At 34.9% G+C, this 24,753-nt stretch overlaps 1 protein-coding gene across 5 annotated transcripts; it reads right to left on the reverse strand.

Annotated features, from left to right (window-relative positions):
* On the reverse strand, positions 1-24,292 carry LOC117932151 (protein unc-13 homolog). Of its 5 annotated transcripts, none has more exons than XM_034853241.1 (26): positions 23,993-24,291; positions 22,915-22,979; positions 22,245-22,491; positions 21,975-22,041; positions 21,680-21,830; positions 20,445-20,612; positions 19,164-19,262; positions 18,819-19,028; positions 18,616-18,717; positions 15,767-15,997; positions 14,934-15,014; positions 14,001-14,087; positions 13,717-13,902; positions 13,446-13,604; positions 12,137-12,229; positions 10,811-10,882; positions 10,337-10,454; positions 8,971-9,143; positions 7,762-7,846; positions 6,985-7,122; positions 2,216-2,322; positions 1,999-2,076; positions 1,825-1,920; positions 1,502-1,597; positions 1,203-1,386; positions 1-604 (listed from the first exon to the last, which is right to left on the reverse strand). In XM_034853241.1, the coding sequence occupies exons 1-26, from the start codon at positions 24,162-24,164 to the stop codon at positions 444-446; spliced, it is 3,426 nt and encodes a 1,141-aa protein (XP_034709132.1). In that variant the 5' UTR covers positions 24,165-24,291; the 3' UTR covers positions 1-443. The 5 variants fall into 5 exon arrangements, with proteins under 5 accessions (XP_034709132.1, XP_034709157.1, XP_034709140.1 ...); XM_034853266.1 differs by lacking the exon at positions 23,993-24,291 and adding an exon at positions 23,301-23,648; XM_034853258.1 differs by lacking the exon at positions 1-604 and adding an exon at positions 623-1,101 and having other exon boundaries at positions 23,993-24,292.
* Positions 24,293-24,753: the final 461 nt, after the last annotated feature.

Raw genomic sequence — 24,753 nt, forward strand, 5'->3', positions numbered from 1 at the left:
AATCTTGAAGTTTAGATATGAAACCCATTTGGTAGCATATCATTTTCCAAAGCTCGAATAGGATAAAAATCTAGATGACACGGCTCTAGCTTTTTGGGACCATCAACAAATCAAATCAGCACACAACATTTTCTTCTGAACACATCAGGAGAGACCTGGAGGTACATATTTATCCAAAATGATTGTCATCCGCAAACTTTGAGACGTAATGGCAGCAGGGGCCCATCAGACCATGGCACTCTTCTGCTATGATTGGTGTGGGTAGGCCGCGGGGGACTACTGATTTATAGAGTTTGCGTTATATTAACGCTTAAAATGCTATGACGGGCACGCCCTTACACCGTAAAATGGAAGGGGGGCCAAACCATAGCCTTTCCCATATGCCCATAATGACTTAGAGCTCCGTGTCAAACATGTAACACGGAAGAATAAGGGAAATGTGTTTACCATCTGATTTCGGAAGTTGCTTCTTGGAGTTTCTTTTTTAATGATATGAAGCTACTCTGGCCCTTCTCCGTCCAGTGGAATGATGCGCTTCGCTTTATGAGATCTGAAATAAGGGGACTTCTCAAAGTTGAATCCTTTGACGGAGTATCGTCATATTCTGCCAAAAAAATAAATCACTTCACTGACTTTAATATATTCTGGCGGTGGCTAGAAAGGATTTAAGCTTATTTTTTAGTTAGTGAAATGTAAGGGAAACCAGATTATAAAGTTTCGAGCAAAGATGGTTGGGATTTAGAGTCAAAGATTGGCCAAAAGCATTAAACAGCTGCCACAAAAGGAACTTGCACCCTTGCCGAGAAAGGTGGGAGGAAAAATGAAAAGTAAATCAAGCAGTATTTTGATTTTGTATCTTGGTTGGAAAAGCAAGCGTGAGAGTGCGTGTACGCATCATCCCAACGTTTGTCATTTCAGAATAAATGTTATCGTTTTACTGCGTTGAATTGAGTCCCCTGCTTGCTACTCAAAGTGGGGACCCTCGCTTTAGAAAAACCCCCGCAAGTGCAGTAGGATGGTTTAGTCCAAAACACTTCTAAGATACGGCATTCATTTTTCCCAGAGGTTTCATTTTCCATTGAGCATGTAATGATGTGAAGGCTGCCAGAATAGACTAGAACAACATCAATACCGCTTAGGAACCAATACCAAATTAAAACATTGTGTTTCAGGGTAGTCTAACTGAGGGATAAAAAAATAACCTGAAGACATGGGGAGCTGATATTGCCTTTTTAAGAACTTCGAAGCCTCTCTATCTTTCTTGTGGCATAATACTCGTACTAAGGTTTGAGCGTCTCCCAAGCATAGGCGACCATGTTTACGAGAATCTAATCCTGTTGAAATGTGTTCACTTGCCGTCATCAACATTTGGATAACTGTTCCTGTCTGCAGGAGAAAAAAAAAGGAAGAAGTCATCATGATGCTAGTTTCTATTATTCCTTCTTTTGGCCGTGTATTGATTTGTGGGTGTGCATAATTATCAACCATGGGTGAACAAAACCTGAAGGGCAAAAAGGCTCAGTATTTGTTCAGCAAATTCTGCTTTCTTCTGAACTAATGAGCGTGGAAGGCCTTCTCCATCTGCCACAAATAAGTCCTATAAAGCAAAGCAGCATAATTCTATTAGCCAGCAATGAAATTGAAATGAAAATAGAAAGCAAATATGTATCAGGAAAGTAATCGTGACAGTTCCACTTGGGTTTATCAGTGGCACCCAATCAGTTGCTTCCTTTCAAACAGAAACTGACTACATTTAGCAGTATGCTGATTCGATGTACTGACCAATAAAATTAAACCAAAAGGATTGGGAAAAATGTTCCATACCTTCAACATATTGAGGTCATCTTCCATCATCGGGATATCTGAATCAGAAAATGCCCGAGAAGGTCCTCCATCCAGCAAAACCCAAACAAAAGCTTCCTGTATGAGAACATAGAAAATCAGGACCACAAAGAAAGGGACCTTGACAGATTTTGACAAACAAGGTTGAGAGCATACCAATGCTGCCTGACAAATGCTTAAAACCACGAGGTCTCTGAGAGCATCATCAATCAAATCACATATTCGATCAAGGACCTACAACAATGGGCTCTTAAAAGGGTTTGTAACCATCTTAATAGAGAAAAACACCACAAAGATATGATAGAAATTCCATATGTGAGCACATGTACATACATACAAAGATAAAGAGAGACAATTAACATTCATATCTTACAGTATCAACATGCGGAAGAATACTGTCCAAGCGAGCATCTTCAACATTACCACGGTATAAACGAAATAAGAACGAGTCTCTCAGATCCCAAAACACAACTTTGGTACCTAAGAGTTAAATTTAACAAGCCAAACCAAGGTAAATTGTCTTTGGAAATGTCAAAAACATAATAAGTACAACATGGTAAATTTGGAAATAATTATTAGTTAGAATGCCACATAGCTAAGTAGGTTTTTATGAAAGTTCAGTACTAGAAAATTAAAACATGAACTAAATTTCAAGAATCATAACTAATGGTATACGATAACAGTAAAGGGTACTGACATGCTTTTTTATTATAAAGGGGTTTAAAGCAGTATGGAAAAAATTACAGTTTATGGAGAGGAAGAAGCAGAAGGAAGAGGAAATAACACTATAAATATAAATGCTTCCTTTTAGCCCTCGATACCACCCATTCCTTTACTGAAGGGCATTATATTCCCGACTGATCCATGTATCATTTATATTGTTGAAAACTGACTTCAATCCAACTTGATTCAAGCGTTACTTTCATGAGAATTTTTTTTGGTGTAGAATATTGTAGAAAAGAACAATTTATATTTGAACATTTTATAGTGAAGCAGGTTCCCTTGTTAAATAAGGGATGGCCATACCCTATGTTAAAGTTAATAAATTATTTTTAGATACCTCTTCCAACTCATTTTACTTATTTTTCTTCTATATAAAGATTAAATAATGTAAAAATGCATAAGTTTTAAACTAATTCTAAATATCTTTTATTTTATTTTGTATTTTCTATGGCGAACCAAACATGAGGAAATAATTCTTAGCATTTTTTTTCCTTAGTACTTCTTGGAAACCAGACATAGCCTTGCAAATATCTCCATGGATATTGGAGGTCATGAACAGAAAAAGTTGTGTGATTAAGATGTGCCTCTAGAGGCTATACCAAGGAAGTAAAGTGAGGGAAAGAAGGGAGCCATCTATTGGAAGAGGAAATATGAAATGTTTCAGGTCCAGGTTCAAGGTATAAATACTAGGACCAATGAAACATAGATTGTTCAGGGACTCAAGTTTATATCTGTGTTAACTTCCCTCTGTAATGTTCTCTATGGTAATAGTGAACTGATTTGTCTCATTGAATGATATAAGCATAATTAATCAAGCAACATTAAACCTTGTGCATCTTTATGTGTGGATTTGCTTATCTTTTATCACACAACAATTTGGAGTCAAATCTTCTATTAGAACATGTGGTATCAAAGCTAAGGTAAAGATTTATGGAAGTGCAAGGAGGAAGTGCAAATTTGGTGATTCAGAATGTGCAATTAGAACATAAAGATGCCACAAGAGATCCAAACTGTATAAGAGAATTGCAACAGGAATTTTGATTGAAAATTGAATCATTTGTTCTCTCATCTTCATATGATACATGGAGCATGAGCTCGATGAATTAGGAATGTGTTGCAAGACACTTATTGAATCATGAAAACTAGAAATGTTAAAGTGTCACAACAATTTAGAGATACTAGAAGGTGAAACTGGGGGAGTTAGTAGCATACAAGGAATATGTTGTGCAAAGGATTTGGAACATCAAGTACTGTGAACTTAGGATTGGAGATGATAGATGGTTATCAGTATTCTTTTATTCAAAAGTCCAGCATCTAGTAGATGTGCTTCAAACAAGTTTCCAAATGGAGTACATTGATTAAATGCCTCAGCAGTGGCACTTCGAAGGAGTGTGCACCAGCTAAGGCACATTTTTTTTTTTTGATAGGTAAAGCAAAGAGTATATATTAAAAGGAAATGCCCAAATAGTGTCCCAAAGTATAGAGGAATTACACACTAGCCACCGAAAGGCTTAACCGAGTGGGGGAGGGAAAGAACAAAAAACATCACCTGCCTTATTAACCTAGCCAATCGATAAAACTAATAAAAGAAGTAGGACCTATATCTATAAACACCCTAGTTCAAGACCACAAATTACAAACAAAAGAGTTTTTCATCCTTTGGACTGATAACTCCGCATTATCAAAAGCAAGCATGTTCCTTTCTTTCCAAACTGTCCAAAAGATACATAAAAGGGCAACCTTCCAAGGCTTTTTGCGACCTTCACCCAAAAAGGACCTATGCCACCCAAGGAGTGTCTCTTTAACCAAAGAGGGAAGAACCCAAGACACTCCAAACAAAGTAAAAAGCAGCTGCCAAATAATCCTTCTCTTTGCACTGTGGAGAAGAATGTGATCAAACGGTTTCTTCTTTAGAGTAGCAAAGAAAACATCTATTTGCCAAAGAAACCCCCTCCTCTAGACATGATCCAAAGTTAAGGCTTTCCCCCAAGTTGCCTCCCAAGCAAAAAAAGCCACCTTGGATGGCACACAAGAACTCCAAATAATGCTCTGCGGGAACAATAAAGGGTCACTAGGCTCCAAAACGGAATAAAGGGATATGATTGAAAACTTTCCACTCTTTGAAACCGTCTAAATCACCCTATCTTCTTCATCCCTATACACCCTTTTTGCTTGAAGTTTCAATACAAAACGCTCCACACTTTCCACCTCCTAATCATTAAACAACCTAGAGAAGCGAGAACCCATCCACCCCCTTTGACTATTGAGTTCCACACATCTGCGACCCACCTGTACTTAGAAATGGCTAAGTGAAATAAGTAGGGAAAGGAAACACAAAGCAACTCATGTTCACACCACTTATCCTTCGAAAATCTCACTCTCTAACCATTACCTACTGAGAATGATATTCTACTGCTCAAAGATCCCACTCCTTTCTTATGGATTTCCAAAGGCCAACACCATGGAATTTAAGCCAAAGGTGGAGATTCTTAGAAGGCATCTAAAGTTCCAATTTAATTCAACCACTAATTTCATAAGAATTCATATTTGTGTAGAATCATTTATATTTTGATACTTCCTCATGGAAATAGATTTCCTTGTCGAATAAGGAAAGATTTCAGATGTCTCTACAGATATTTTTTGCCATAACAAGAAAATGAAATGAAATTAAGATGGCACTTTAAAGGCTATACTGAGAATGAAAGATATAAGGGAGAGACGGAAGACATAGGTAGAGCAAAGAAACATGGGATGTTCCAGAGCTCAGCTTAAGATGTAATACTACGAGCACAAAAGCATAGATGTTTCGAGAGACTATTGTTTGTATCTACATTTGCTTCCCCATGTAATATTTTCTATATAGTGAATTGATTTTTTCTCATTCATGGATGTGTATGGTTGGCTAAATCATGTTATATATTGTCCAGCTTTATGTGTGGATTTGCTTTACGTGTGATATATCTTATTGCACAACAAAATGGTGTCACAGCTTCTGCTACCACAATGCATAGAATGCAAAGCTTCTTATACAAATTCCCTATCTTGAGATCATAATCTAGTTAAAGTTGATTTTTCTAAGATTGCTTGTCCTGCGTTCTATTATTTGAACAAAGCTTTACCATAACTGTAGAATTCCGTTTTAAGATGCAGCAAACCAAGCTCAATCTACTACACTAACTCAGTACCCACCACCCCTATCATGTGGCTCTTGTGCTTTTCTTAAATCCTCTGATTCTCTTCCTCTTTGTTGACTTTTCCCACCATCCCACCCACAAAGAGAGACTGATTTCGCTTTATCATGCTTTCTTTGCACTTAATATTTCAATGCAATGAAACAGTTATTTCTGATCACACACAGAGAGTGGTTTCTTCCTCCTTGTATATCCACCCTCCTTCCACTCAAGAGAGAGAGAAGCATGGCTTCAAAATCTCAGTAAAAGAAACAAAAGTAAGATGGGCGAGAATTCTTACAACTATGTTGTTTCAAAACAATATAAATTGTATTGCATGGATGCATATGCAATTCAAATTGGAAAGGGGTTCCAGACATAGCCAAGCCACTAGTCAACTAACCAAGCAATGACCCAATGTTATTAGTTAAATGTAAAGAAAGGCATTTCACTAATCAAGTTGATTTCAAGTTTGTCCAGTTAGGGAAGGGCCAAACCTATAGGCAATCTGTTAAGTTGACTTGAACCTGCTCATTTTGGTGAGGTTGAAGGTAGGTCCTGGTTAGTAATGGCCATCTCTAGATTGGAAATGAAGAGTAACCTTAATAAACCAAAAAAAAAAAAGGAAAATAGAAAAGAAAATCCAAATAAAGGGTTCTTACCATTTGAAAGAGTGTCGTGTTTTTAAATTTTTGAGTTTATAATCCTTGATCCAGCTCTTTAAAAAAATAAAAAAATAAAAAAATGAATCATTGTATATAACTTAGGTGACATTTAAATATACTTCCTATTTTTTATTTTTAAAAAATAGAAACTTATAAACAAAATATAACAACTCTTAAACAAAAAACAAAAATTTATCTTGTGTTCTTAAGACTCTTTTCAAAATTTAAAAAAACTGTGGAAGTGATATTTTTTTACTTTCTTAAATTTTTAAAAGTGTTTTCAAGTATGTAAGGTATCTACCTACTTTTTGTATCAGAATTCCCACATTTTGTATAAGGCTATTTTTAAAACAAAAAGAAAAAAACGAAATGTACCCAACCATGCACTTAGAAAGCAATTTACAAGCTGACAAGCAATGTAATGCACAAAGATACAGGCATTCAAGGAAACAACTTGTTCCAGCTGTTAAAATTACAAATTATGACAAATTAAATTTCACAAACATATTTCAAGTACATGGAGAAAATCTATCAGTGTGTCAGTAAGATGCATATTACTAATATACTGGAGCTTATTAACTCACCAATGAAGTCACAAATTTTGTTGATAGCATCAGTAGCAGTATCCCTGATTATGTTAAAGGTGGTGGCAAATAGTTCATCAATTGATTCACTAGACATCATTGAACTCTCCTCCAAATTTTCTAGAGATTCCTCTTTGGCTGGAAATAAGGATGACAGTCAAAACTGTTACATATAAATCATTTTACACCTATTGATTTTCACTTAAAGAAAATGAATAAAGAATCTGAACATATCAAAATTCATAATGGGTTAAAGTCAAGACTACCATTAGCATGATAAAATATTCCAGAATGGAGAACATGCACCAAAGTCATTTTTCTCAGAAAAAAAAAATGCCATTTCTAATTTCGAAATCCCAGTTTCCAATTTCCTCTTAACAGATACAAGATGATATTTTGCCTCTCTACACTTTTAATTGCTATTTCATGAAGGTTTATCGTTTCCTTCAGATAGAGACATAATACAAACATATTATGAAGTTGTGGTAAGAGGCAAATATATGCTTGCCCAGGTAGTTGCCTGTAGCAATACTAATCAGCATTAGTCCATTGATTTTAAATTTATCATCTACCCATAGTGTGATCTATTCACAATGATAGCATTCTTTACAGCAAGTAAAATAGTAGACTGGAAAATTATCATGCCTAGGCTCTGGATATAGAGATAGAGAGGCTTAAAAAAGTCTAGACAAGGTTAATACATTGTCAATATATTAAAACTTAAAGAAATGCATAAATATTAGGTTGTCCATTTGCCATCAACCAAACAAAACTTACTCCATCTTTGATTAGCAGATGGTCTGACAAGTGCCCAAGATTTCCGAATGCCATCTTCTAGGGTACGCATTTGTTTCTGAATATACTGCATGAAGAAACAATAGATGTTAACAACAGCACAGGAGCAACAACAATAAAGAAATGATTTGATGGCATGTTGACTGCAAACAAAATTGTGTTTCAGCAAATGCAGTACACAAATAAAATCCTTGTAATAGATGACTCTGTATACCAATTAAGCTCTGAAAATCTTCAAGGCCACAGGGAAGAAGGAAATAAAACCATTAAACAAAAGAGTTGAGAATATGAGGACATTTTAACACGAGGACATTCAAAACAAAAGTTCTAAGTAAGGACCCACATTTTACTCTTGTGACTTTAAAGTTGGGGTTCCAGGTAAAAAAGTCTAGACCTCTTATATCAGAACAAGTAAATAACCTATGTGTCATAGTGACCAAGTTGATGTTTCTACTGCCAATCAAAACAAACAACATTGAATCAGGAGGGAAATAAATAAAATCACCTTGGGAAACTTGAATATAATATTCTTAATACATGACAGTACTTGAGCTTGTCCAAGCAGATAAAAACTTTAGTAACAGGGACAGAAAGGAATATTAGCATTTTTGTTTTGCATGTGTAAGCATAACACAACACTTTGGAACTATCACATGTATCAGTGTTTGGATTAGCACTTCATAATTCTCTGTTATCATTTATGAATTTTGTGTTCAAATGAAAAACTAGCATCAATAATTTGCAAGGCCAAGTAATTTATTGTCCTTCCAGTGCAGTCAATAATTCACCTCGTTAGCATATCTTCGGATCTAATAAATGCTCCTTTTTCAGTCCCTTTCAAGCATCCCTGCATGTTGTCAAATCTTTTCCAAAAATTTATATTGTTTATTTTTATTTCCAAATATTCCCAAAGCATTTTGTTCTGGACCAATCAAAATCGCTCCCTCAAAACGTACTTCTAAACCATTATAATGACACCATCATTCTTTTTGTTTTATTTTCTTTTGAACTCACAACTTATGAACTAAATTCAATATTACACAGTAGAAGTAATTTGAGAAGTGTATGGTCCATTTAATAACCACAAACATCAAGCATACTCATGCAAAAAAATTTGAGTTAGCTAAACAAGTACAAAAATCATGTAAAAGACTAATTTCCAAAAATTGAAAAGAAAAAAATGGCACTCACTTGAAGAGTGTTCAATCTGACACACAGTTTGGATATTGTCAATTCATTCAACTTATTGTTCACTTTCTCATCCAAGGGTGTAGACTCGACCAACTTTTTCTTGGCTATTGGAATAACCATCTCCTTATAACGAGTCAAAGAAGGAGCAGGAGGGAATAAATAGCTCTTCTCAACTGCACCACTAACAGCATTATGATCAGTATTTTACATTGGACAACATGTTTTCGATTAAATAATTGCAACATTTGCAATGGACTCTGAGGATACAAAATAATTTTCACAAAAAGGATTCATTAATTTCTTATAATAAAAAAATAACCAAACACAAGAGAAGCACTAGACTTAATTTCTCACACACACACACACACACATATGTATATGCATAAACACCTCTGCATGAAACTATATATACTAGGGATGCAACTTGGGCAGGTTGGCTCGATCCAACCCAACATATGGACGGGCCTGAGCAATCATTTTCAATACTCAGGTTTTGCTTGAGTTAGGTGATTTCAACCCAAGCTCAATTTGGGTTGGACTTGGGCCAAGGTTTGTGCAACCTGAGCCCGATTTAATGTTTTTACAATATTCATGATGTATGTTATCCTATATTAATAATATTCATTTTCTTTTCAAATTTTTAAGAAAAAATATCAAATTATATTATATCATATAATTTTTCATTATTTTAAAAATATATATAAATTCATTTTTACTTTTTTGTTGCTATTTTTAAATTTTGTCTTATTTACTATTTAAATTTTTATATAAATATATAGAAAAAAATTAAATAAAAAAAAAAAACATTATAGATGGTTTTTGAATTATGCAACCCGATCAACACAACCAACCCAAATCTAACCCAACCAACATGAACTCAACTCGAGTTGATTGTTTTTTAATTTGGGTTGAGCTCAGGTTAGCCATCAACCCAACTAAACCCCCCCAAGTTGCAACCCTACACACTAGATGATAGGAAAGGGAGCATCTAGCAACTGTTTCATGGAAATCAATTTGATTCTCACTAGTCAGCTTGAAAATCATTTTTTTTTTTTCTGATAAGTAGCTTGAAAATCAAACATAAAAGCATCAGACTGCTTTTCGAGGGTCATCATCATAGCTTTAAATATTAGTTTTAAAAGGACAGTTATAACGTATTCCTCTACCAAGGACCATATGGAAGCTTTCGTCCTTACTCATAAGTGATACAACAAAACCAATAACAGATGCAAAAAGAAAAATGCCCCCTAAACAAAAGAGTTTCTTTCAGTTCTACATAGTTTTTATCAAGTCAGGTTCAAGGAGCAGCAAGAACTAATTAGCAGTAAATCCAATTTTAAGTATGCTAATACATAATGACACTAACCTGACTCGCTGATTACTTTCTGCAAGTATGTATCCAGGCTATGGAAAATAACAGATAGTAGAGCTTGTAAATGTGTGATATCCATTGGAAGATTCAACCCAAAGAATTGATCCACGGTCTGCAAGTAAAGTTCAATATAAGGCCACCATACAATACAAAACTGAAGGCATTTAAGAAAAGCTAGATTCATAAAAGGCACAAATGCCATCCATAGAAGAAAACTGTGAAAGGAAGAATTTAGAATCCTGGGAGTACAAATTTGTAGTGGAATGATTAGAGAAGACAACCAATGGAACATGGTGGGACAAGTTCCCTGTGGAAGGACAAAACCCTTCCAAAAAGCTCAATTAAGAAACTTCTATTTTGAGCAACCTCCATCTATATCATTTTTTATCATATGGCGATTAAATTTATAATGTCTCAATAAAAAACTACTTCAGTGCATCAAATAACTCTCCTAATAATAATACATACCTCCTCTACAATTCTAAACACTTCAACTACAGATACTGCCTGTCTTTGCTGAGATGATAAAGGTTCCCAATCCTGCATGTGCCCAAAAATCAAACACATCATGTCCAACTTCCAGTGTGCATTTAAAAAGTATCAAGTATGCAGGATTATTTTAGTAAATGTTGGACTTCATCATAATCCACAACATGACTAAATTTCCCTCTCTAATTTTCTGTACAATCATGGAGAGATCCACTGCTCTCTCCTAGTCACTATACAATGCTTTGAATATAGAGATAATTGTTTGAAACATAAAATCTTTTCACTGATTAAAACAATCATACTATGACATTTTTTCAACTTGAGTCATTAGAAAAATTAAAATAACTACAATAGAAAAGCCCTGAACCCCAATTGCTAACAATCAGCTATGTGAAACATTGATCAGCTTTCAGCTTTATCCAGGGCCATGTCCTCCATCACATTAAACATTATCATGTCTTTTCTTACCATTCCAACCCAAGTTTTGTATCTTCCTCTCATACTCGGAGAACCTCAAACTGGAGTTAAATTGCCAGTCCTTAGTGGCACATTCATCATGTCACCATTCTGCATGGCCCTCATGAACAACTGATAGCCCATGCATGCCTAGCCGGCACAGGCATTCATAACCCTCTCAATAACTCTAAAAGAGAAACTAGAACAACGTTTTCTCCATTTAGTTGCCACAGTAAAATATTTAATGCATACTGGTAAACACACACAGAATTTATTTGAAATTTTTTATGTGAAACAAACAAATCTTTTTAAGAAAAACCCAAATTAAAGAAGGATGAGATACCCTTCAGGCTAAGACAGTAACATTTAGAGTAGCCCACGAGAGTCAATTCCCCCTAATTAGATGGTCCCTAACACCTTCCTTGCCTTTCAACACAATAAATCCAGCAAGTTTGTCAATCCCAGTAGCAATCCTACGAGGGATTCAAAAAAGAGAAGAATAGGTGAGGATATGAGTAGGAAGGATTGATTCAATGTGATTCAGATTCCTAACAAAATAAAAGACTCCTTTCAACCACCTAATTGTTTAGACACCCACAATAACCAAATTCCAAAAGCAGGCACTTTCAGGTTGCCACCTAAGAGGAGACCTAGATAACTCACGGATGCCTGATATTCTAGGTGAAGTTTTTTATTTGAAAAGGAGCCTGCCTCCATACTTCCACTAAATGGCTATTAATTAATCTTTCCCAATGGCGAAAGACACTGATTCATGTACTCTACTGGATTGTTATCAAATAATACAATTATACTAAAAGGCTAAAGAATCCTACTGAGTACATGACCAACCTCAAGATCAAAAGCACGTCCAGTCCATTCCAAGATGCGCCCATGTTGAGCAATCACCCAATCAAGAATAATAGGTCTAGAAATTTCCCCAACCTGCACACAAAGAAAAAGGACAAACAGCTCATTCTCCATCTCATTATTATAACAAAGCACATGAAGCATCAGATTACAACTCAAAACATGTAAAAAAGATACTTCTAAATGATCAGGCTCTCAAACAAGAGTACTTGTGCATCGCTGTGACCACCAACATCCAAGACAGTTCATCTTCTATGTCGATAGGACCCAGAGTCACACAAAATGCACAGATTGAATGCTATCATAGTTTTTAAATGTAAGAACTTTAATCCCAGGAACAGGATGATCCTCATAGTCATTGTGTAAACAAGACAAATGCTAGAAGAAACATATAATTAAGGAGCAATTGGGGACTGCCACATCGAGGAAGTGACAAAAGATTGCAAGTACAATCAAGAGTAAGTCTGTCAGGAGGGATGAGCATTTCAGATTCAAAGAAATTCTCTGAGCCCTTTTTATTTAGTGAATTACCACTGCAGCTGTTCAGCCCAGGGTTTTTAACTCTGGTAAAAAAATCACAATCATAGGGTGTTTTCCACATATGCTCGTCCATGGGCATGAATAAGATCCGCTGCAGTTCAGATTGTTTGCTATTATTATTATATTGCGAATGGGATTCAATTAATTTGGATTAGGTTTTTAAACAGCATAAAAATTCCCAAATTTACCTAAGACAACCTGTTCACAAGAACACATTTGACAGCCCTTGCTTGTAAATTGTAATAGCTACAGTCCTTAGACAAAGTGTTAAGTTTGGCTAATTAAAAATTAGGATTCATGAACAAGGAGACAAACTTTAAAAAAGTGCAGTAGATTGAAAGAATTGGAATGGATTGCATTATGAATGTTTGAACCATGTTTCATGAGTAAGTAGGAAGCTTGGTTCTGCTACCTTTGAAGTGTCTTAAGATTCAGGCCGCCGAAGCGCATGAAATGCACTTGATCTAAAATTTCAGTTTGCTGCACATCCATTACTTATAGTTTCACTTCCAAAAGTCAAGAATTAAACTTTCATTTTTTTAGAAGTGCTCTTGCTATATAATTCTAGTCTAATTTTCCTATTATCTAAGCCATATTTTACTGAGATGCCTAAAACGATATGCAGGAAGAATATATGATTTTATAAGACAAGAACAGTGATATCAAATTATCAGAGACATGCCATATTGGAACAATTGACATAAAATTTTCAGTTTGGAAATTTGGGTGGGTTGGGAAGGAAGAAACCAACCTCATAATGATCAAAATCTTGGTCAAAAGGATGAAATGACCCATGGTCCTTGCATGCAGAAGAATATAGTTGAGTCAGGTCATGATCTAACATATCAGCTGCAGGAAGCACTAATTTGACATCTTCAGAAAGATTCATTACTCCTTTGAGGAATGGTTTCTACATGTCAACAAAAACAACAGCCTTTTAAATAAAGATGCAGCAAAGCAGTAAGGATGCACCAGCTGCAAAGACATAGAGATGATTTTCATTAGTCATCATGGAAACGGACCAGTCTCTCCCCATAAAGTTGGTTTAGCAGCATCGCTGATATCATCCCAGCTTCTGGACACCAATGACGTAGGATGGGGCAAAATACAGTTAACTCTCTATTTGCAATCAATCTTAGTTCATTTGCAAGCAGAGCCAAGGGATGTGTTCTTTCTAATTTAGATTCAAGATCCATGGTAGCTGCTACCTAAGGACAATGAAATAAATATATTGACTTCACCAAAAAAGAACTATTATTTGGACACCAAAAGGGATCATAAAAAGGTGAATCATTAGCCAACTTACCCGGCTGTATGCAGCTTCAATGGATTTTTGAATATAAGTTTTAAGTTTTTTAGCAGCAATCTCGTCCAAACCATTAGTTTTTGTTAACTGCAAGTATGAAAACTTTTCTTGTAAGATGAAAATTAAGGACAGTAAAATGGTTAATGCGATGGATCAACATGACTATTTTAAACAAAAGAGGGTTGTCATCAGACAGAAAGAGCATCAATTGCCAATCAACTTGAGGCTAGCTTTTCTCATGGGCTAGACTGAAGAGAAGATAAGATGGGCATAAAGAAAAAGTGAACTAATCTAAAAACCTTAAATTATATAGAAAATGCAAAAGAAGAAAAGCTGCTAATGTCACCATAATCACTCTGAGAAAAAACCTTCACATATGAAAACCTTTGCATTAGCTTTTTTTAAAATCCTTCCTAACTCTACTAAAATTATGATCCATTGCTCTATCCCCATGGAACTCAGTCAGCAAGTTAAAGATCACCACTAACCTTTAGAAACAAGCTCTACTCATATTAGTTTCTCAACAAATTAATAAAAGGGACAAACTCAACTAACTAAATCATCCAACAACTAACCATGACTTAGTAACAAGAAAAAACTGGTTTAACTTGATATAGGTCATATACAAATTGGATACAAGAAAAGATTTCAATTTTTTTGCAAAAAGGACTCCACATCTGAATAACCAAATATTAGACCACCAATACAAAATTAAGGCTTGGAAGTAGCATAGTTCCTTCACCACCAAAAAGGTAAATGAATGACATACAAATTGGAATACAAAGAAAGATTTCAATTTTTTGGCAAAAAGGACTCTACATCTGAACAACCAAATGTTAGAACACCAAAATACAAAATTAAGCCTTGGAAATAGCATAGTTCCTTTTGCCACCCGCAAGGTAAATGAATGACGTACAATTTAGCAACACTAACCTTGATTTCACCACCTTCTCTAGAAGTGATAAAACCAACTGCTAATGCCAAGGTCATAACTGTTTTAAAGTTGTTGAGTTTCTGAAAAGAAAATATCATAATTAGGCATAGAAACTCTGGAAATAAAATCACATTATACAGGGTATAGAAGGAACTACCAGGGACTTGAGGAAGCTAATAATAATGATCTTCTGCTTCCTATTAAAGAAGAAAAAGAAAAGCCAACAATGTTGAAGTTGGGCAACCAAGTTGACAATTAACATATTACCAACACAACAATAATAATAATAATAACCATGCTTCGTCCAAGTCAACTGTATATATTTATATTTATTGAGTCCCATTACCTAATAGTTTAATCTTTTCATCAAATCAGTAACTTAACATGATATCGAAGCCTGGTTTCCTAGAGGTCAAGAGTTCAAATGTGAACGCTTACATATTTCCCCTATTTACTAAATCTACATTCAAGCCAGAGAACTGCCTATAAGGCAGGGTGTTAGGACTTTAGTGCAAGTCAGATTGATATATTGTTGGCCCATTAAACTTTTGAATCAAATGGATAAACTTAACAACAAAAACACCAATAGAAATATCACTAATAATAACAATATCAACAAAAGATCAGGGGAACATCCGCTATGCCTTTCAGCCTGATCTTTAGACCTGGACTCACCCTTCACGGAGACTTCAATGGAGAACACATAGATCTTAGACAAAAGTCAAGTCTACATGACAGAACGTGCTACAAAGATGTCAAAAATGTTGGCTATCATTTAAATTTGAACAATAAAATATGAAGTAACAAAATATAATAACTAATAGCTACTAACCTTACTAAAATGTAGATGATAATCCAACAGTTTACTGTCACACCAGATGCTCATCGAGAAAAAAATAGCCTCCACCAGACTTAATTTTTTTTCTTTGCCATTGAAAACCCTGGAACATACTAAGCTATTCATATATTGCTCTTCCTTCCCATCAATATCCTCAGTTGACAGGACTTGTTGTACCTCAAGGATTGCATACTCTAGTAATGTTGCTTCATCTGTCCCAACAAACTTCAAGATGGAAAAATGCATGAGAGAAATAATTAAAATAAATATAAAAAGCATATTTCTAGAGGCCATGAAAAGTCAAAATTGTTTAAGATAGCTTAGAAAGTTGGGATATCAATCAATATACACCATAATGATTGAAAATGTTTAGCAGCCCAATACATAGAATGCCAGACATGGCACAATGCTATCCACCAACGAAAAAAAAAACATTGCGAACAAACAATTAGTCTACCACAAGATCAAAGAGGTGCAATTCTATTTCAATCCACAAATAATATCATCCACAGCAACCTTTATACAGAAGTTCATAGTATATATGTTCTCTTTATGCATCCATATTGCAAATAAGTATGAGTACTTGGGATCATACGTGCTAAATTCCTTCAATTCACTTAGAACCATTTTTGGCATCTACATATCCCACCAAGATCAATAACTTAAGAAACCAGCCTCCTATATTGTTGGTCTAGTCCCCATGACACAAAATTATCTTCCAACATCCCAGAAATCTACTTGGTTTTCAAGTTGATGACCAACACACTGCATATCCATAAAAGAGATTTAAACATCACATTAGCCCCACTGCATACAATCATCAAACCATAAAGCATATTCCAACCATGAGGGAAAATCATGGGTCCTAAACATTGATGTTGACAAATATGTCAACATCTTAATTTACAAATATATCGGTGAGTATCTTAATACAAAAGTCAAATGGAATATATTAAAACTTTAGGAACCTTTTTATGGAACTTATTAAATATTTAAAAAAAAAAAAAGTTGTAATTGTTAAGCATATTTCTGATGAAAAATCAGTTTTGACTTCATAAGTCAATAAGTTAAACACCATTCTTAGATGGTATTTGGTAAAACTTAACACTTAATGTGTAATGACTAAAGATGACTTTTAATTTAAATTATGTTTATGTTGTTAACTAAAAACTTATTACTTAATTTCTTGCTTTAATCATTAAGGTTGTTTGACGTAAAATCAACTTACAATTTTCCTTTAACTATTCAATTGACATACCAACCCCTATTGATATTAAGTAATGAGGTTATAAGAGAAAATAAAGGAGATACAAGACATAGCAACTTAGCAAAAAATATTTGGGATTTAAAAAATGTTATTTATTTTAAGTTATTATTTACGTCATTTTTAATTTTAAGTCCAAATATTAATTTGTTTTATGAAACATATTTAGGCCTTGTTTGGGATAGCTTCCTTTTTTGCTTAAGTTGGAAGCTACAACCAAAGCCAAAGTCAATGAATTTAAAGGGTAATATTGGTATTGTAAAAGTTTTATTAAACATTAAAGAACTTCTTACATAAGCCAAAATAGAGTTTTTACGAGAAGCAACATTTTCTTGGTTTCCATATTAAGCTCTTTTTTAAGCCATAAGTTCTTTCAATGAAATTAACCAAGCAGACATAGAAAAGAGTCTTTAGTTTCTTGGAAATCAATCCAAACAAGGCCTTGATAAGCTTAATGACTTAAATCGTCATATTAAGTCATTCTCTATTTACCAAACACCCTCTTAGTTTGTTTCTAACATCACAATATACCGTAACAAAGAAATACAATACTACCTACTGATGGGGATCAAGACCACCCATTTCAAGTTTATTATAGGTGTAGAAGTAGGAGATAAAAGGATTCCTGTTCACATCAAATTAGGATTTCAATTTTTATCAAAATCAAGAGCTCAACCCTTATCACTTTGTGTTTTCCCATGTCAACTAGTATCTATCAGTTAGTTTTTATTTTTTTAACATTCTTCAATTACTTATAAATAGGGACATAATTTGCAGCTATTATTATTATTATTCAGAATTATTTCAGAGAATTTACATTTTTTTCTTGCTGTTCTACTTTCATATATTTCCTCACCTAATTACATTTTTCTTCCCTTCTCATCTAGTTCCCTTCCTTCTTATGTTATATGAGTCCTGATACAACTGTTGGGTGTGGGTATACATTTAAATGTCTTGTTCTCCACAAATTTTAGGATACGAAGGCTTGACTGAAAAAAGATCTTTAATGGTAATTGGATACAACATAATAAACAAAAAAAATTCAATGAGAAGTCAACAGAAAAAAATAGCATATCCTTGATAAAAAGAAACCAAAATAGTCACTCTCAAAAAATGGAAAACAACCGCATTCATGATAGAACGAATTTCCAGGGGTAGTTGAATAATCAATTCATTGTACTTAGCAACAAAAACTTGGTAAAATGTAACCATGATTGGATCAACCTACAATGACCAACATGCACATTCTACACAAAGCCATATAAGGATAAATTTATCCATCAAAAACATGAGCCTAGTATCCATTGCATATTAAGATGGCATTCAGGAAGACATAATTTTTTCCCACTTTGCCCTAGGTGAGACATTTGATTGAGTTCACATAATATATAATCAACTATGTTATACAATAATACAATGGAGATAACATATCTAAATCTCTATATTGTTTCAAAATTCTAAAAAAGAAATTTTTCCACGTGAAAAATAATCATATATAAAGAATTCAGTTTTACAATAAAATAAACAAGAAACTTCTGTGAATGTTAAACTCAGGTAATACCCGAAGTAGAATGTGTACCTGTTGAAAAAGCACCCAGCCATATAATACATTATGCATTCTCTGATTGATGCCTAGAGTAGACCAGGTCAACTTGATGAGCATCAGGATTTCATCAGCTTCCTAATAATGATCACATAACATATTTGAGCATCACTCAAAGTTACTTACTACACCATATCAGGAAATTTCCTACACTGAAAAGACCGAGCAGAAACACGTACCTCTATGAGCTGCCCTTCGTCAAGCACGTCAAACATACCAAAGAGCAACTTCTCATAAATCCTAATGTTTAAGTGATAACCAGCAGTCCAATAACAAGTCTCATCATGTATGCCAAATTGTCCTGGCACAGATGCTAATTTTGAAGCAACCTCTTTCATAGCTAGTAGAACCTCAGCACGCTCAGAAGGGGGCATTATAAAATCCCATTCCTACAACACAGAACAAGTCAAGTAGATTTATTATTAGATTGTAGAGGAAGTCAAAAGAAATGTAAAAGCAAGCCATTCCATGAGTCATCAAATTTACAGTCACCAAAGCATCACAAACACATAACTAGGCTGTACCTTTGTGTTCCTGATCTTTGCGAGAGAACTTTTAATGGTTAGACGCTCAGCTGTTTTAAGATTGACAAAAAAATAGAGAACTTCTTCTAAGATATTTGCCTGCATGAAAATAGTTGCAAGACCGGAGAGTAAGCAGCCTGAAAAAACATATTTTTTTGGTAATTTACTCCTACACCTATGCTGTTCAGCATGAACACAACTGAGGAACTATTTAGGCACCATCTACAATTGGTAAAAATATGTTGAAGATCACAGTTGAGTAAATTACTTAGACATGCAACAGCACTGGCTAAAATAATTATCCAGACTTACTGTTTTCAACAGCACATTTTACAGCTACAGGTGCAGTGGCAGTACCAGAAAGTGAAGGTAGGGAGGGAAAAATACATGAGATTTAATCCAAGGGGGCAAAAATGATCCAAAAACAAAAAACTAGCCTACTGATTGGCTTATTTTTCTTCTTAACAAGAGGGAGTGGGCTCAAACCCAGCTCTCATCAATACTTCTTTTATATTTTTCAAGGGGGGGCATATGACCTCCCTCAGCCTATGCTGGATCCACCACTGCACAGGTGGCCATGGACAGTGCTTGGGCCATACATAGCAGTAGGGCCAGGCAAGACCTGAATTTCTTGGCCAATCTCATTTCCAAGCAAGACCAAGTCAAGCCCTGCCCCACCTGACAATGATGATTGACATTAAGTTTATGATTACTTGCTATAAAAGAATTCCTTCAAGCATACATCCATACATCCATACATCCATACATACATACATACACACAAACATACATACATATATACATACATAACTCTATAAGACTAGACCCAGCCTACTTTTATACTCTAAACCCCTTGGACTGTTAAACACTGTCCTAAGCCTAAGGTTGGATGGATCAGCAAAGTCCCCCTAACTTCAGTGATTGGCCTAGCCCAAACCCACCCATGCATGGCCGCCTCTACTTACAGGGTCATCAATTTAGCTTCAGAATGATAAACACACCCAGGGCAGCAAAGTGAAAAGTCCTACCAATAGGATGACTGGTTCACAGCATCTTTATGCAAAACTCATAATTACTGGTTTCTCTTAGAAATACCCAAAAATGAAGGATGACATATTTATGGAAAACTATTGATTGTTCAAAATAACCAAACATGATAACAACTAAAGTCCTTCAAGCCAACAACAGATAATACGTTTATAAAACCATTGTTTAAAAAAAAAAAAGGGAATTCTAGACGGAAAGGAATCGTCATAAAACAATACGCAAGTTCATTTTTACCTGTCTATACTTCCATTGCATATATGACTTTTCATGGACAAAATCAGACTTGAAAATGCTATTTAACAGCCCCAACGAGATTTGAGGAATATCAATTCGGTCACACAGTTTCCTTGTAGCAAACTGCATCAACTTTTGTCTCATGCATAGATCCATTACCTCTGAAATCTAGCAAAAAACAATTTATTCATGAGGAATCATAGCAATTAGGTTTAGCTTCCAATCGGGAGCAAAAAGAAGCAGAAGAAGAAGAAAAAATAAATTAAATTAAAATAAAAGCTAAAGATGGTACACATGCAATGACACAAATAGACTTCCACTTGATGTTTTTCAAGCCCCAATATATAAGTTGATAAACCATTTAGCCACATTTTCCACATATAAACATGTAATTGAGGAGCTTAAAGAAAGCAGGGGTACTACTCAATTGAGGGTCTGCATTTCAGCACAATTTTGCATAAAACCGTATAAACCCCTTGAGATAAAACAAAAAACTAAACTAAAGTTGGTTTTGGTGTTGGTAAATATATAAGTTAACTACACATACAATGAGCAGAACCCTGCACAAAGAGACATAATTCAGGATAATATAAAAAGTGTCAATTGCTTTATAGCCACAAATTCAGCACAATAGGCAAAACCCCACATAAATCATGTTTCATCAATGGTTGACTGAAAATACACAATTAGTCTTTCTACTCAGCTTACTAATTCAACTACAATCAAGAGGCAGTGGCTGCTCAACCACTATGATTACTTGGATTCATGATATATTATCTAATTCTCATCAATCTAGTCAGAATCTGATTTTCATAAAATGTTCAGTTAATTTACTTTTTCTCTGGCATGCTAAGCAAATTGCACAAGATTAGTTTATTTTTTTCCTAGAAAGTACAAAGCTAATAGACAAGTATGTGAAACACACGACCAGGGGAAAGTAGTTTTGTTAATTCAGAACCCTGTACTAGTACCTAAATAATACTACTTTCTAGTTAAAGATGGCTACCCTGAAAACATCACTTTATTATACTATCTGTATTCCATATGAATGATCAGAGTTACATGATTGTGAATTAATAAATAAGATCATTATTTTATGAGTGCCTAATTCAATGAATATTTTTTAGACAGTCAATGGGCATACACATAGTAATCTCAACTTGGAAAGTTCTGCAGGAAATATCCCAAATCGGCCACCAAGAATTACAGCTAAAAGTAAGAACACAATAACTTGCCTGCATTTGAACTCGGATGGTGTCAATGAGCTCTGAATGTCTCCCTAGAGACTGAGATTGTAAATGTGCTTTATCCATTTTACCCTTAAATCCTGAAAGAAATTTTGAACTTTTCTCTTTCTTTCTATCCTGGACAGTATATACTTGAACCCTAGTTGTGCAAAGAGAAAAAGAAATAGATTATTAAGCAAAAGAGAGAAAGAGACCTAAGTGCTTGTCAGATTAAGAGGTGGATAAACTAGAATGAGGCAAGCAGATAGGGAGCATTGGAAGGAGAGAAGGAGAGAGGTATTACCCAGAAAATACTATGGATGCAAGCATTATTTCATAAGCTGATTCCCGCAAATCATCATCCGACAGTCCTTCAACAACCCTAAAGCTATGTATCAGTTTACTCAACAGATGAAACCTCCAGGCATAGGAAACAAATTAACAAAAAAAAAATGAAACAGAACAACCAGATAACATTAAGAAACAAGATGCATAATTAGTGGTTGGACTGCTAAAGGTAGAAGCTTTCTATCACACTAAAACTCACAAGAAAATCAAATTGAACAACTGATACCTGTATTCAGGATAGGTAATCCTAATGAAAAAATATTTAGATTTTCTACAGGCTTCAAAGGGGTAGATGTTGTGGCAGTATACTTAAGATCATGGCCATCCCTGGACATTGCAATGTTCTCAGATGAAGAAGATGCATGATTAGTGCTTTGATTCACATGGATTCGAGGAGGCAGGCGCCGAGGAGGAGATTCAGCCAAATCTGGATCTGAAGAAAGAAAATAGGAATCCCCTAATTGAGAATGAATCTGCAAAAAGGAACCCATTTTTAGCACTTATCCACTCAAAGAGATCAACAAACATGTATTGATAAGTGAAAAAGGAGATTCAGGAAACATGCCAACTCTTATTACAGCTCTCTAAACACCTTTAAGAAAGATCATACTTGTAAGATCAAAACCACAAATTTCAACAAAATGAATCAAACAAGAATCATCAGGGGAAAGGATCGAAGACTAAAAATATCCATAAGAAATTTGTAGTCTAAAAAATGAAGACTGCATTAGGAATCTGTTAATCAATCATGGTACTTCAATTCCAAACAAATTCCACAGAACGAAAATAGAGTGTATCTTGTGAGAACCATAATTCTAAATTTTTTTTAACTGTTCACTGGAACAACCAAACTATGAACTTCGGAGAAATTAGAGAATCAATGCATCTCTCCTTACCATTACTGGACGAGCTGATTCTTCATAATACCTTTTAGTTGCTTCCGAGATATCAACCACCCCACCTGATAACAAGATAATATCACCTTACATAATTAGAACCAAGTTCAAAGAGAACAGGACAAGAACAAGAACGTTTCAAATGATTTCTAAGAGAGCAAAAATAAAATAATTATATAATATCCTTCCTTCAGCTGAGAAAAGAAAAAGAGACTGAAATGAAGAAAGAAAAAATAAACCTATCACACAACCAGAAAGTTGAAGCAATACTGTCGGTAATGCTTAAGAAAGAATTCAGATGTTGCTTCTTCTTGCTCATCCAGAATTGGATTGATGAGCCATTCCATGCAAATTTTTAAGAATAAAGGGATTGAAGTTATGCTAACCTTGTCACAGAAATCTCTGCAACTCTTCAGCCATTTACTTGGAGTACTTGGAAAATGTCAACTCTATATTGATTAGCCTTTGCTATTTCTATACGCTACATAAGTTTCGCCGCATTTACCTGGGAAACTGTTAGAATACTGTTTTCCTACAAATAGCACTCCCTAAAGCAGCTCTGCCGTCAGCCCCCACTTGTATCCAGAATACTGTTTTCTACAAACAGCACTCCTCACTTCCCCGTAGTTTTGCCATCATCCAAGTAAATTATTGTGTTTTATTGTTTCAGTTACATTCAAAAATCAACTCAGATCAGGTCTCTGTTCACCATTGTGTAACTTAGATTAGCTCAACTTTCCTTTTCTTGATGAAAAAAACATGCACACAAATTTGAAAGAGTTCAGTGTTGTCCTTTTCATTTCCAGGACAAGAAACGCAGTTTGAGTTTTAAGAGATCCAAAGAAAATGAAAACAGAAAATGAAATGCGAAACCAACCGTTTTAAGAAACGAGAAAAAAAAAAAATCTCAATCAAGCTTGTGTTACACTATCCAGCTCGGATAATTAAAACTGGCTATAACGAGAAGGAAGAGAACAATTAAAGGGGAAAAAAATGAAAAAAAAAACACGACACATCATAATTTATTGTCCTGCAGCTTTCCCGGAAACCAAACGAGGGAGAAATGAATCCTACTAACCTGATTTGAGGCAATCGAGGACGTAATCAGCACTGACGACATCAAGATCACTGTCAGAAACATTGGCAGTAGGAGCAGATGAGGTTGGAATTTGATGTATGGAAGCTGACGATAAGATGAAATCAAGAAGCTTGCGACGATCGCGACGGTATCTCTGTAGCAAAGACTCCATCCATGCGAGTGGGAGAATTTAGGCCGAATATCAGTGTTGGATTCTCCGCTCACGCTTTACCCTCCTCCACAGTCCACAGTCGGCGTTTCTGAACCCCGTTTCTCCGCTTCGCGCCTTTTAACGAAAATTTCACGCGTAACCCTCAGCCTTTTTAGCCTTTTTCAGGCAACTTACAATTTGCAAACTTCTTTTTTTCGTTTGTTCTTTTAACGAAACGAAAAGGACAATGGGGAGCGTAATGCTTGACGGTGGAAACAAGGAAAATATTTTCTTATTTACAAAAATAATGCACATACATTTTGTTTTCATGTCTCCTGTAGCTTTTAAATGCAACGACTGTTGTTTAAATATTTTCGAGATTAGTTTTGTTTCACTTCCCACTTTTTATTTCAAAATTTTGAAAAACAAGAATGGAAATGAACAAGTTTCATTCTTACTATCAAAAATTCATAAAACTGAAGGGAGGTGAAGGCCTTTGAAAATATTTTCCAAATCAGTTCTTAATAATAATATTCAAAAAGGGCTCTCTCATTTTTCAATAATAAAAATCTATTTAAAACTAATTGATAACAAAAACAATTACAATGTG

The sequence above is a fragment of the Vitis riparia genome, chromosome 2 (genome assembly GCF_004353265.1).
Source record: "Vitis riparia cultivar Riparia Gloire de Montpellier isolate 1030 chromosome 2, EGFV_Vit.rip_1.0, whole genome shotgun sequence".
NCBI lineage: Eukaryota > Viridiplantae > Streptophyta > Magnoliopsida > Vitales > Vitaceae > Vitis > Vitis riparia.

Coding starts and splice junctions, on each gene's coding strand:
- LOC117932151 (XM_034853241.1), bottom strand. CDS start 24,164: ATGGAGTCTTTGCTACAGAGATACCGTCGCGATCGTCGCAAGCTTCTT. Junction 20,613..21,679: donor CCATCCGAGTTCAAATGCAG/GCAAGTTATTGT, acceptor GTTTTTTGCTAG/ATTTCAGAGGTAATGGATCT. Junction 2,077..2,215: donor TTCTTCCGCATGTTGATACT/GTAAGATATGAA, acceptor CCATTGTTGTAG/GTCCTTGATCGAATATGTGA.